The following is a 15,555-nucleotide window of genomic DNA, read 5'->3' as shown; positions in this document are numbered from 1 at the left end:
TACATCAGAAATCTAATTCAAGAAAGATGTAAAACAGTGTATTGACTACAGCTAATCCATAAAATGCAGCAATGAGTTGTTCTCACCTGCTGAGAATGTTGTATGGTTTGGGAAGATGAAACTCCTGTTACACTACTTGAGGACGGCTGACCCTGGCTCTGCCCCTGCACCTGAAGGAAAGAAGTAAACACAACAAATTAGATAAGCCCTAAAGTAAGTGTACAGCGAGTTTTAGGCTTTTGCAATAAATATTAAGATCCTGAGAGTTTGCTGAGTAAGATGAAACATTAGCTTGATAAAGTATATATGGAAGAGACTGTTGGGGTATCTTTTATAAGAAAAGGTTAGAGAAGAACATTTTCTTACCCCATGCAAAACTGCTGACAGTTAAAACCTAATCTACCACTTCTACTCAGGCCATAATTTTAGCACAAATGTAAGATTCATAATAAAATTGTTAACAATAATCAGGAGGAAAAGTAATAAGACTATCAGTGTAGGAAGAAAAATCTCTATGTGAACAATTAAAGAAAAAAGCGAATTTTATAATGCTGATTTGTTTCCTTTTGCTATCCTGTAGTGCCATGTTGACTTTTATTAAAATTATATAAAACATCCATTATCATCATTAACTGCCTAGAGTAAGTTGTCAACCAGGGGCAATTTTGCCCTCACCTTGGGAAACATTTGGCAACATCTGGATACTTGAGTTTGTTGCAGCTGGGGTGTGTGACTGCTACTGGCTTCTAGTAGAAAGAGGCCAGGATGCTGTAAACATCCTACAATGTGTAGAACAGCTACCCAAAAGAAATTATCCAAACTAAAACATCAATGGTTTTACATGAGAAAACCTGACCTACAAAAGTCTTAAGTTAAAATGACAGAATGTAAAAAATGAATGCAGGACCTTATACAGATAGGTAAGTTAAGAAAAGAAAAAGGCCAACCTTTGCTGTTCCATTTCAGTTAAGAGAGGTTTCTTTGAAGATTACATGGATATGACATGACGTTTCACTGCAACTTAACCACTATTAAGTATTCATTCTTTCTCCAATATGTCTGTAAATTAACTACCTGATATTTGAAATTTTATTTTGGAAAGTTTAAAAAATGGCTGGCAATACATTAAGATTTACAGTATGGGCTGACATCCAGTGTAATGACATGAGTATACTGCATGCCCATGCAGTATCATTTTTAAGTTTCTGGATCTTTTTGCTCCTTGGTACTATTCTAAATAACTGATAGTCTATGCCCACATAAGAAGAAAGTATGAAGAACATATAGTACTTTATAAAAGAGTGGAATATATAGGAGATCCGAACAATGTCTTAAATATATAACTGCGGTCTCCTACACAGATTTTATAAGACTTAATACATTTAACAAAATGCATAAAAAAATACATGAAACAGTTAATACTGATTCCACTTCTCGAATTCTATTACATCCATTACTTGGTCTTTACTTGCAAGAATGCATAAGTTCATAAACATAGATAATGAAATTTAAATTTGTTGATGTCAACACCAGGACCTGAGATATCTAATGTTCCTTAGCTTGCAACATATTATCACAAATTCTTAAAATAAACTTAAAAACTCCAACCACCCACACTAGATTCTAACTTAGTTGCTAAAAATTAGAATTAGTTTTATGGATTAACATTTTATTTGGACATACAGTAACTTGTTCAATACAGTGACATATAGTGATGTCTCTTTTAAAAAGCATCTTCATTTTGTTAAGACAAATTCCTAAGATGTTTCCTTTCTGTCTTTTAAAATCCTTCCACACTAATGAAAATTCTGTGCATCATTAATACTAATTTTAAAAAGGTATACTATTTTTCAAACTGCCATGTTTATTTCTAGGGAGAAAGAAATATTTCACATTAGTATTTATAAACAATTATGCTAACTCAGCCTTACATTATAGACATTTGCATTTTTAGTACTAGTTTTAAATATTCTACATATGTATAGAAGTAGCTGATTTTGACAGTTGACTAAAATTCTAGTTTTTGTATTCTCTTTTCCAAGGGTTTGTATTTATAGGTAAATTACACAGCTTCTCCCTCTTATTTTGGTCTTAAATACAAGTAGTTTATAATACCCCAAGTGAAGAAACTCTATTAATAAAATTAAATAATATTCCTCATAAATGGAAAGGAGGGATAGAAGACTTAAATGTAATGGTGCATAGTAGGGTAATTTAAAAAAATAGTGGAACTTTTCCTATAACCTGTGGATGGAGTGCAGATCCTCCTGAAGAAAATGAGGCAGATAAAACCTGCTGAGATGTGGTTCCTTGGGGAAAACAGAAGAAAAGTGGGGATTCTTGTAACAATGTCTGAGGCAGATGGACAAAGGGTAATGAGACGTCAGAGCCAAAGGGTGCAGCTGCTCCCCCTGTAGGGGGAGGTGATTGAAAATCACTGGGGTCTGAAGAAGTAATTTGTGAGGAATCACTGGAATACTCTGGGCTTCCTATTGGCCAGTTCTGTCCGACAGGCTCTACCACAGACACGGTCAATTCTGGGGAATGATAATTATGCTGTTCTTCAGTCACAGGCTGCAGGCGGCCATGTAATCCAACTGATGGAGGAGGTGGTTCTTCCTGATTCAAGTCCACTGCAACCTGTCGATTTCGGTAAATACGCTGAGGCAAAATTCCCCCTCCTTCTCCTGAAGAGGAGCTTGGAGTGTGAACATGAAATTCAAATACACAATTGCTTCTGCTCTCATTGTTATGAGTTAACACAGCAGGCGCAGAATGAGGAACAAAGACAGGGTGAAATTTCAAACGTGTAGCATCTGTACTGTTAGGTGCAGAAATACTAGAGAGGGGAGATCCTGGACTCAATCCAGAATCTAATCTTAAATTCTGAAGGTGTCCTACTAAGAAAGCCTGTCCAGATGGAAATTCAAAGACAGAACTTGATGTAGGACCCCCTTGTACTGGCTTCTGTTCAGGTATCTGTTTCATAGGACTTGACAGTACTGGTGAGTTGTATGGAATACCCTCATACTGTTCTGCCACCTGGGCCTGGTACTGTACCCCAGCTACACACAATGCTTCCTGAGGAATAAGATAGTGAGCTTCTTCTGGAAGTACTAGTCCAGGTCTATAGTCACTGTAAACTTGAGGTGTTTCAAACATAGACTTGACCTGTATCTCACATGGCTCTCCAGTAATTCTACTGGTTGTAGTACCCAGCATAACTACGGCCTCTGGTGTCCAGTTAGTTGGGTTGCCACCAGATGGAAGAAGATTTTGGCCAACAGTCCTCAGCAGGGGTTGGAAGTGGTGAGTTTGGGCTTCCAGGAAGGAGGTGCTCTTACGCCGCTGAGAAATGGCCACCTTCGGTGGACAGGTGGGAGGTGGTGAAAAAGAAACTGGACGATCATGAATAGTTGGGAAAAATATCTGTGATTCTGGGTATGTTGGGGTCCCCCCACACGGATGCACCATGGACTGAGGCTGTATCAACATGAATAAGACAAGTAATTCATACTTTCATATGTGAAATTACATTTGACATGCACAACTGGATAGCTCTGTGTAACTCTATGAAGTGGTTACACCAAATTTATAGTTAATAAAGAAATAACAATACTTGTAGAAATTATGTGCATAGTAAAAATCCATTAAATACATCCAGGGTCCATCAAATTACGTTCTGTGGGACTCTGATTCAGATAAATACTGCTTTTCCACAACTTTCCTTTCTTAAAAGCAGTGGAAGAATTTAATTTTCTAAGTGATCATTCTATTTTACCCACAATTAATATGCTTACTCTTAAGACTTAATATAAATTACATCAATGGAAAAAGACTTTAAGAAAGAATAAGTGTTAAGGGAAGACAATAAAGCCAACAATTTTAATAATATAAGAAATATGCTTCAATTTAAGATACTGCACAAAGTCTACCTATATTCTATATTATTATCCTCTCCTGTTAGGGACTTCAGTGTCATTTTATTATTAAATAATTTTATGTCTTCTAAGTGGAAATCAGAGGAGAGTTTTGGTGGATAGTAAAAAATATGCAATCTGACTAGTGACAGTAATGTCTTTCTCTGATCTATCCCGAGCTTGATGCAGTTAATTTTACTACATAAAATGTGACAGAGGCCATATTACTGAATGTCCATTTTTCTGGTACTAGTTAAGAGTTGAAAAATTTGATGCTCAAATCAGACAAAAAGGATAATATAAATAACAGCTGACTTGATATAACAGCATTTTGGGAGGTCGCAGAAGCAGTTCGAGATTTGACTAAATTTAGAATCCTACTTTACCATATACAAACAGTGTACACTGTAATAATTCACTTTCATGAACTCTTTTTTTTAAGAGATCAGTTTCATTTTTTCAATAGGGAAGACCCTTATTAAGTCAGCAAAATAGCTCAATTGGTACTTCTTCATAACATCTAAAAGAGGGTTTCTATTAGTATCCTACAGCCATAAAACAATATATTGTTAATCATTCTCCTAGGTAAAACTCTGAAGATTTGGGGGTTGCTAGATCAGAATGTCAACTAAATTCTCTCAGGAAAGGTAACAGCAAGGTCCCAGGGTTTAAAAATTTAAAAGACAGACCTCTTACAGACATTAATAGGGTCACAGAAAATTGTATGTAAACTACATATGTGTTTAATATATTCATTAGAATCAAGATTCTACCTTCATCAATCTAAAAGAAAAAAAACTTTCATGAGGGAACATTATGTTGGCCTTGCAGTTTGCTGCCACATCATTTTAAATAGCTAACAAATTAAAACCAACTTTCACTCTTCAATTATTCTTCACTGACTATGGGAAAAATAGATTCATCCAGCTTCATTAGTATCTCTAAACAAAAGTGAAGAGAAAGCATGTCTGGGTAATGTCTGATAAAGAGAAAATTTGCCTTTGAGTTTACAGCGAACATTGAGTTTAAAATTAAATAATCACATATTCTTCACCAGGAGATGAAAATACAAAATTATATACATGTCAAGGGGGATAGAAGAATATTAAAAAAGCTCAATTTTATTGCACACACACCAATATGTGTCAAGGGTGTTATAAGCATTCTCTCTCATTACCTCCTTGCTTTTTCCCCCCTTAAAGCCTTATAACAAAAAATTCCTACAGCAAGAACTGGTATCCTAAAGCATAACATATTACTGAGTTCTGTTCTTTATTCAATTTTTATGAAATTATGAAAAATTGTATGAAAATTCTTTATGCCTGGATGTATTCATTGGTAGTAAGTTTTCATCTGTCAGGAAGTTTATGGTTACATACAGTACTGACAAAGAGGGAAGGCAGGCTGGAGCGTCGGTGCTTGCGCTGAGAGGCAGAGTGCATAGGCAGGACACTCTCCAATGCTTTACAAAGCTTTTCGGCAATATTTTCCTCAGGGGCAGTCCGAAGGAGGGAAGGAGAAAGAGGTGCAGACAGCATTGGTGGTGGGGTGGAAGGAGCACTGGGAGAGATGCGGGACAGAGAGGGAACAGCAGAAAGATGGGGAACACAAACCGACATGCTACGGCCACGACGAGGCTAAACAGAAAACAAACACACACATGAAAAACACAGTACTTTGAAAACAAAATAACCAAATGTACAATGATAACAGGGCATAGTTAACGTCGTAAAGAAATGTTCTCCCCTCCCCGAATTCCACAAATCCAATTTTTGTGGGAGAGATATAAATCCATAAAGCACACCTGGCACATCACATTAATTCTCTCTACACTGTTGGTCAGGTACAGGATTAAAAAAAAAAAGAACCATGATGATGATCAATTGTCTTTCTAAATATTCTGAAATAACATGCATTGTTATGAGTGTATGAATAAAAATGAGTGACTGAGGTAGCAGGACAGGGTAAACAATGAATATTGGTTTGCAGTTTCTGCGAACTTCTAGAGATTAAACAAGAATGACCTACTAGTTTAATGTACATTATAAGATACAGAAGATTTTAAAACTGGATTATTCTGCAGGAGCTCTGAAAGCCTCAGAAAAGGTTTCTCAATTCTATTTTAGAAGGCATGAGATTAAAAAAGTTGTTGGCTCATAGTATTTTATTTATTATACTTGCCTAGCTTTACCTATAAAGGTAAAAAGTAATTTTCTACTAGGAAAAGCATTAGCTTCCTAGCAGTAATTCATATAGATATAGAAAACATTCTGCATTTATACTAAAGTAGTCAGTGGAAAAATATCTTACATGTGAATCTCTAAAAAATAACTTAAAAATTTTTTCAGGCATATCAAAGATTCAATTTAGGTTTACAAATTTTAAGGCACCTTAACATAAAGGTTAAAATATAGCTACAAGGCAGTACATTTAATATTATAAAATTGTCCTTGGCTAAATTTTTATCTCCTTTCAGATACTATAAAATAAAACTAATTATATTTTATTTTCCAAAATGGGCTGCATAGAATGCTTGGAGCCAAATTTGTGGCCCATCCTATAATTACTTAATTACTGGTTCTATCTTCCTCCACCCTAGTTTCTCTTTTATTTTAATTTTTAAATTCCACTTATAACTGATATATTATTATAAGCCACAATAAAATCTTTCTGGAATAAGAACAGAATTATAAAATTCTTTGAAGTCCTTAATATATATATGTATATATATATACATATATATATACACATATACATACATACATATATATATATATACACACACGCACACACACACATATATATATCTTTAGAGGGGAAGGGAAGGAGAGAGGGAGAGAAATATCAATGTATGGTTGCCTCTCATGGGTCCCCTGCTGAGAACTGGCCTGCAACCCAGGCATATGCCCTGACTGGGAATCAAACCTTGATCCTTTAGTTGGCAGGCCTGCAGGCTGAAGTCCTTAATATTTAGTAACTCTTCATGATTCCTACACAAAATATTGTCATTAGAAGGTAAGTCTGTCAGTAACAGACCACTTTAGAGCACCAAGAAATACAGCTATGTTTGTGACCCAAATATTTAAAATCTTCATAAGTGATCATTTTATTTCCTTTTCTAAAGTAGAGAGCCAATATTTATAACCCTGTAATGGTTGGAGCCAAAATATTAAAAATAATTTCAAGAAGTCTAGTGTGATGATCCAGAAAAAAAATAAATTATAACAAGAATAGAAACAAGAAATTCTGACAAATAACATGTCAGATTACAAAAATACATCTATACAGTCTTTATAAAGTTCTTCTAACCTACCTGATTATTTTAAGTGTCAGAAAAGTAGATTGTTAAAACATTAGTACATTAGTAGTTTTCTTTGTGTTACTGTGGCCATTCATTTTCAGACCTAACCAGTGGAGGACTGATGAATGGACTCCGAAACAAATAAATACCTTTTATCCCAAGCTGTAGGATAAAAGACCAGAGCAAGCAAATGAATTTTCTTAACAGAGAAAGATTTTAATTTAATAAAGAGCAAGAGTTCCATAAAATTCAGATTAAAAGCTTTCTGAGAAAGGGAAAACTGCCTCTTTAAAGATCTCACTAAACAAGTGCTATACATTTGTTTATTCTCTAATTCTTTTCCAATTCTTTCCTGAGCCAGATGGTATATTTTATTTACCTTTGAAGACTTTAACAAAGGGTCACCAAAAGAAACAGGATATCATCTGATGATCTACTTTAACATTCTATTAGAAGCAAGAGGGGTTAATGTAAAACATGGGGTAATAATGTATGTGTGTGTCTGTGTGTGTATGTATACATAAATGCATAAAATATTTCAAGAAATAATCTCCAAAAGTTGATTCTGAAAACAAATCAGTAAGAAAACAGATACCAAATAAAGGGAAAAGCAAATAAACATATAAAAGGGAAGGAACTTGTGTCCAACACAGACTTTAAGGAGGAACACACATAGCAGTCGATGATTAAACACAGCGCTAAATTAAATGGTCATACAAATAAAGGATTCCTTCACTCTAGAGTACTTACATGCAGCATTCTATAATGATCTGCAGGTCTTACCTGTGTTTTATACAGTAAGAAATCTTATAGAAAATACTTAGTAATTCTTTTAGTAAGTAAGCTTTTCAAATACTCTCCTCAGCCCCAACCCCAAAACATTTGTATATCCAACTTATGTTGCTCTGAACAGTTTCAACTTTAACGTGCTAAAGAGAGCATTATCTTTAATCAATAAATCTTGTACATAGCTGAATTTTCTAAGTGAAGAAACTAATTCCTACACATGTATTTTTACCTTATATCTATATCTATATCTATATCTATATCTATATCTATATCTATATCTATATCTATATCTATATCTCTAATCTATCCCCTACCCTGCTGGAACAATTCTAATTATACTCTATAGTAAACCTATTTCCTCAGAAGTGCACCATTTATATTTTCTACTTCAGATTCATGCTGATACCTGGATACTAGGAAGAATTTGAATTTTACCACACTATCTATTGGCTCTCATGTAGGCTTATACTCTCTTATGCTGTTACTTACCATACTTGAGGGTGGATAAACCCCATGGGGCTGAGACTGTGTTTGGACAACAGAAGCTGGGTGCCCTGGGAGTGTGCCAGTAGAATTTGCCTGTTCATGTTGGGAACCATAAGAAACTGTCTGTTGGCTGCTCACTCGAGATTCTGTGAAGACAGAAGATCCCTGACCACTGTCAACAGTCCCGTCAGCTGGAGAAATGAATTGCCAAAAAAACAGAGAGAGACAAACCATAAAAAGGAGGTTCACATTTTCTCCATCACAAACAGCATCAAATAGGTTTTTTCTTTACATAGACCTGAATTAAAAATTCAGTGCTAGTTATTTCACTACGTATATTATTTCTATGTTTCAATGAGGGATCCATATGGGGAAAGTTTTAATGTCTTTCAAAAAAGTCTCTGGGTATCACAGACTCAGTGTCTGACAAATAAATGCTGTTAGTTAGCCTTAAGTTTGACAACTTTCGAAGTCTTGACTTTGAAAATCAGTGGGTTCTTAGTATTATGCAGGTAGTTTTTTATTAATTTCTAGCAGTCTCATTAGTTTCTAACTTATATATTATTCACCTTTGCTAAAAGAGCTTAACCAGATTAATGGGTTTAATTTTAAGTAGCTAATTTGTTTATTTTTCATTATTAAATATATTTCATTTTAAGGAATTGAGAAAAGTAGAAATCTACAAATTGGAATTTCCAAGAGGAAGGAACCTATAAAATCATCTTATATTCTAATCACATTTCTTCACTGTACCATCCTTTTTTTTTTTTATTAGTCATGGACATAAGAAGAAAAAAGAAAAGGTAGATGGCAACTATTTCAAACTTACTATAGGTTGGATTCATAATTCAAAACCAAGAGGCCAGTGCAAAAGCATTAAGAAGAAGATAAAAAGTCAATTAGGAATATCCTTAGCATATTTCTCCACTTCCCAAAATACTTACACAACACAGATATGCTAGGTTGTTGGTACTGTAGTTGTTGATGTTGGTCTGCCTCAGGTTCTTCAGGTTCTACTTGGGTAGAAACTGAAGCTGAAGTGGCAGAGGCAGCAGGTACACCAGTGCTAACAGAAGGGAGCTGCTTGATTCCTGCCTGGGAAGCACTTGATTGTTGTTCTACTTGCTGTTTGAAACTGCTCTCTTCCTGCTTTCTTTTTTCTTGCTCTTCCCGCACCAACTGCCGCTGCTCTCGTTTTCTCTTAATTAATGACACTCTATCTTTGATGGCTTTCGCCATGGTCTTGTGATCACCTTCACAGACATACCCAGACTCTACCTACAGGATTAAAAACTGCATTTAGGGAGCAGTAGGGTATCTAAAGAAAACAAACCACATAAAACAGAAAAGGCACTTTTGGGGAGTAGAGAAAAGGAGGAAGAAAGGACTAAGACAAAATTTTAATCAAACTGTGAAATTATTGGTCTACATTGGCATTTCGCCACTATTTTTGTAGATACTCATAAAGTGGGTGCCAGGATCTTTGCAGAAACTCAAGGCATGGATTTACCTTCACTTCTTACAATGAAACAATGGGGACCTTAAAAAACCAAAGTTTTTAAACCAAGTAAGACTCATTCTATTCTATTTACTCTATTTCCCACTCACATGTAACCATTAATATTAATCTGTGCTGCAATTCCTTTCATTAGGCAAGCATTTAATCAGATAAAACAACCGTGGTAAATATGTAAAGGTGAAAAAAACCCAACAACCAAAAAACCTCCAATAGTGTAAAAAACTAAAAATAAGTATCTCTTTCATATCTAGGCAACTACTATTGAATGGTTCTTATATATTCTGGTATATATTCTGTAAGTATCTGTGCATAGTAAATACCTCTTTTAGGCATTATGACAAACGTAAAATTGGTGAAGTGTTTCCTTTTGAAAAGTTTCCTTTTGAGACAGATTTCAAAAATGATTCACCAAAGGTTACCTACATAATTTATCTTCAAAACTCCTTGCAAAGTAAAAACAATTCATGATCTAATTATAGGTTTTATACAGATTACTTTTTTGCTCAACAATATCAATGTATATAAATCTACATTAATTTTTAAATGGCTAATTAGAGTTAATTTACCATTTCTTGAGCAACATCTTCTGGCACATCTCTGTCCAAGTCAAAGGAAAACTCAATAGCTTCATTGTCTTTGTATTTTCCCTTTAATTTCTTAATATCTTCAATACGTAGCCATAATTTAATGGCTATCTTTTCTCCATCATCTTCTTCTGCTAATTCTACCCGCACCCCTGTTTCCTCTTGGAAGAAGGCATGGTTCAAAAGGTCTTTGATAGAGTATCTTCCAAAGAGAAAAGAAAAACAAAACAAAAGATACAAAGTGCCATTAGATTGAAAGAAAATTTTCAAGTGTGGCTGACTACTGTTATGCTTGAAATAATAAAACAAGGACTATATAAAAAGAAAAACAAGGGAAATTTTATGCCTCATTTCTACACTGCTCCATTTGAATAGTGATTATGGAGTTTTACTCTCAAGTTATAGAATGTTATAACAATCTCAGATTTAACAATCTCATTTATGAATTAAGAACTGAAAGTGTTACTTTTTTTAATCTATCTAATCTCAGTTAATAGTGTACTAACAATAGCAAGTAATACAAAGAGTATTACAGCTTCAAAATACCACATAATCATTTATATAGCATTTATAGTTAACAAAAAATCCTCATATGTATGATCTCCTCTGATCCTTGACCAACATCCAATGAAATACCCTAATTATTAGAAAAAAGAAATTCAGAGAGATTGAATATTTTGCTCATAGTTACAAAAATTGTAAATGATGGAATTAAAACTCAAAAATACAACTCCTGATTTCAGGTTCATTATCTTATACTATAGCAACCTTTATTTACCCCCCCCCCCAAATTCTCTCAATTCCTTGTTCAATAATTTATGTACTAGTCAAGGAGAATTCTGATTGTGGAACAATCTTCTTTAGATAAATGGTCTCAAAAATACCAGTAATCTAGTAAACTGTTCCATCCACAAAAGAAACAGAGTAATATGTTTGAAGACTGGAAACAAATATTCCTTTGTTTATAGTTTAAAAAAAAGTTCTTAAGAGTCTTTTCCTTAAAAAGGACTCTGTTTTCCAATCAGGGGATATAAAAAGAGAAATCCAAACTAAATTTCTACTAAAAAAGCCTTAAAGATCATGATGTTAAGCTCTTCCAAATAATAAAGTTACTAAAAAGAATATGAGACTGGAGAAGTGTAGATATGGAATTCTTTAATTTGGTTGATATATCTGATTGCTCACATTCTTCTGGAGGTTGAGTATGCTCAATTTACAATTTCTATTTGTACTGGCTGATCTATTTTTTTAAAGAGGTTGGAGGAGGGACGATGAAAGTGTATTATTTTTCAAAAACAGACACTGGACCTTTGCCATGCCTAACAGGTGATGAATCAGCTATATGGCAGATCAGATACTTGCCACTCCTCTAAGAAAAGTCCTGTTAGTACAAAATGACTTAAGCCAGATCTCCTCCTAAGCTTTGGGCAAAGTCATCTCTTTTTACTCAAAGAAATTTTGGTGTTTTGCTCTTCTTCAATTCTGGCATAATAAAAGTAAATCAAGACCTGTATAGCTGAGTTGACTATAAAGAGCCAAGATTTTATTTCACCTTCAAATTCAATGGGTATTTGAATTCAGATACACTGTGGTACAGACTGAACCCTAATAAGTTTTATAAATCATGCTGATGCTATACAGGGTAGATAAAAGGTGGTTTACAGATGTCAGTATACAAAACTGTTTATTTAGCAAGTAAACTATAATGAAGAATATGTAAATAATGAAGGCCAGCAATTTGAACACTTATGAGATTATACTTTAGTGCACTGTACCATCATGACATTCTTTTGAGTTAATAAAACTTTTAATAATCATAACCTGCAAATCTTTTTCCATAAAAACAACTGTATACCTACTTTTGTCTACCCCTGTAATTATCACTGAATGTTGTAATTATGTTTCAGGTGGTTCTGGTTTACTTAAACTCTCCTAAACCACAGCTCTACAACATTCCAGTATGTCCAATTTTAATACTACCTTCAATGGACAAAACTTTACTTTTTAAAGATATTACATGATATAAATGGAGAAACTAATCACAAGTAAAATATTAAGTATACCTCAGATTGAGCACTGTATTCAGAACATGTTACATTTCAGGATTTTGTTAAAGCAACAGGTCAAAAGAGTCTACTTACCTCTCATCTTTGTTTTGTCGAATGCATCCTTCAATAATTTCCTTTACTTCAGGAATTGCTACTTTGTCAAAACTGGCTGGCTTAACCCCCTGAAAACCATAAAAACAGTGACAAAAAACATTATTATAAAAGCAGAGCCTTTGAACTCTGACTTTTGAAGGACTCCTAAGGTTCCATTAGATTGCTTTCTTATCATCCTGGCTTTTTTCTGATTTCTCTGCACGGGCTGGTTCATGCAGGCTGGGTTGGGAAGTCGCAATTTAAAACTCCCATAAGACAACAAAAAGGAACAGCAGTGGTCACTTACTTCCATGGCCTCTGGTAGGGAAAATGTTAGGATGTTGTCAACATATTTTCCTGTATTTCAAGTAAAAAAAAAAAGCCCAGATATTCTAATTGGTTAGAGTATCTTTTATTCAACTTGTTCACTAACACATTAATCACCACAGCATTTAACTGTTTTGAACAGTGAACTCATGTGTGGGCATGAATTCACAGGCTAGGTTTGGCAGGTATTCTAATATTGCAACAGTCTTTAACAAACTGAACAACTATTAAGGGAGTTAAGGATTTGGACTGGTTTGGCATGATGACTAAAGAGAAAACTGTCTTATATATATGAAACAAAATGAAAAGTGGTATATCAGACCGTATGAAAGACAAATTGTCCAATTAATTTCAGAAGAAAACTCAATACCACTACTACATGTAATACTAAAGAGCAGCACAATATTTTAGAATCTTCATGAAGTGTAAATTCTTGCAAAGAAAAATATCTGCAATGTGTTGAAAATGTACCTAAAATATGAGAATTAACAAAATACCCCTATCTGAGAGGTGGTATAGATAAAACCATCTCATTATCTATGCCCGACTCATGAATTGAGCTGAGACAGCGACACCTATATATTATCCAAGAGGCACCATAAGTCTATAAACACACAAAACACAGGGAAATACAGCAGAGGAACTAGAAAAGTTAGAATAAATGTATATTCTAAAAATCTATAGTCTCAGTGACAGACAAGCTATACTAAGCTGAAATTACTGGTGATTTGATAAACTACAGAAATGCATGTAATTCCTCCTAGATTAAAATAAAATACAATTGACCCTCGAAAAATGTATGTGTGTTGGTGGGGGGAAGGGCAGGGGAAGGCACACATTGACCCCCACCCCAGCAGTTGAAAATCCACTTGTAACTTTTGACTTCCTCAGAACTTAACTACTAATAGCCTACTGTTGACCTTACCAACAACACAGGTGATTAACACATATTTTGTATGTTATATATTATCAATCAAATAAGCTGAGAAAATGTTAAGAAAATTATAAGGAAGAAAAATACATTTATAGTACTATATACATTTATTGGGAAAAAAAAGATTCAATATGTGTATAAAAAGACCTGCACAGTTCATGCGCTGTTCGATGGTTACCTAGTGTACATCAAATGGTTAGCTCTAAAAAGTCTTTAAAAACTAGAGTTGTGGTAGAATAGTTTTCATTATTTACTCGCTGCATTATTCAAAAGCCCTGATTTGGAAGATTCTGCCTCTGGGGCTGAACTTCCACAGGAAGAAACTGTCTAATAGGGCTAACTGTAAAGTTAAATCAACGTATTTAAATGGTTCACTTCTAAGTCATGACTACAAATATCACAATTTGTATTTGCCTCATTTTTCAAATTCTGCAAATTAGTTTTTCTGAACTGGTCTCTGATTTCACACAATGATTCTAATGAAAACAAGAAAATAATGTTGCTGAAGCAAAAGGCTGCTTTAAGAAAGGTGATATGGTATTTCAAACTAAGGCTTAAGAAAATAGGGATTGTTTTAACAAAAAAACTGATGATGCATTAAAGTTCTCTGATAGTAGAAACACTGCAGATTTTGTTTTATATGTGCTTATAATTTTCTACAATAAACATGTTAAAATGTATAAAAGCAAATTTCAAAAATGCTATCTATAAATATAACAGGAAGAATAATCTAAAATACTATATATGCAGTTTGTAGAACATTCAATATTGGCAGAAAATTATCTGAAAGACTGTTCTATGGTAAAATTAGACACTAATACATAGTTGACATTTGCATGTAAAAACATTCCAAATGTCACAGGAAAAGTGGGTAAAGAGAATTTAGAATACTATTAGGAAAATGTTTCTTTTTTCATAAACACAATATAGGAAAAGAGAATTTGGCCTTCTAGCACACTAAGTTAATAGAGTATACATATACAGATTATACTAAAAGACTTCTGTTTCAATTTAGCATAGCATATTGGAAAGATGAAAGAATTTAACAGAGAAGTTGAATTCAGTGTGAACTGGACAAGCAAAAACATCTAAGCTTCAGATTCCTTGTCTAGCAAATGAGAATACCTGTACAATTCACCTACCTATATTCACAGCAGCTAGAATCAAATAATATAATACATAGATTGAAAGCTCTTTGAATTATTAGGTTTGCTGATCTAAGGCCATTTTGGAGTTCAAAGGTAATCACCAGAGATAATAAAGTTTAGGGGTAAAAGGGAGCAGAGAATCCTCTTGAATAATGATCACTAAGACTCACTGTGAACCTGCTTTCTCCCTTGGTCCTCTTGTTAATACTACTCACGCAAATATATACACATTCAGGAATTCCTGCTTACAAATAGAAATACTAGTTGGACAAATGAGATATAAAGTCAGAAATAGCAAAATCAGCAACTGTGCATTATATAACACCCTGAATCTACTAAGTTAAGCTACTTCCTCAACCTATAGCCAAGTTTTAGATATGGGAAATTCCATACCAATGCTATCCAA

At 34.1% G+C, this 15,555-nt stretch overlaps 1 protein-coding gene across 19 annotated transcripts in view; it reads right to left on the bottom strand.

Moving 5' to 3' along the window:
• WNK1 (WNK lysine deficient protein kinase 1) overlaps positions 1-15,555 on the bottom strand; it is a 156,188-nt gene that overhangs the window by 39,666 nt on the left and 100,967 nt on the right. For 13 of the 19 annotated variants that reach the window (XM_053662455.1, XM_053662466.1, XM_053662470.1 and 10 more), the window contains 6 exons: positions 12,741-12,829; positions 10,582-10,801; positions 9,441-9,774; positions 8,500-8,687; positions 2,245-3,483; positions 87-170 (listed from right to left, as the gene is read on the bottom strand). In XM_053662455.1, the coding sequence (XP_053518430.1) occupies positions 87-170; positions 2,245-3,483; positions 8,500-8,687; positions 9,441-9,774; positions 10,582-10,801; positions 12,741-12,829 (2,154 nt within the window). Of the gene's footprint in view, positions 1-86; positions 171-2,244; positions 3,484-8,499; positions 8,688-9,440; positions 9,775-10,581; positions 10,802-12,740; positions 12,830-13,047; positions 13,069-15,555 lie in introns of those variants that run through there. The other 6 variants (XM_053662512.1, XM_053662523.1, XM_037139877.2 and 3 more) reach the window with 2 other exon arrangements.

Source organism: Artibeus jamaicensis, unplaced genomic scaffold, assembly GCF_021234435.1.
Source record: "Artibeus jamaicensis isolate MK-2021 breed Jamaican fruit bat unplaced genomic scaffold, CSHL_Jam_final contig_1028, whole genome shotgun sequence".
NCBI lineage: Eukaryota > Metazoa > Chordata > Mammalia > Chiroptera > Phyllostomidae > Artibeus > Artibeus jamaicensis.
This window is presented reverse-complemented; position numbering and strand designations above follow the sequence as displayed.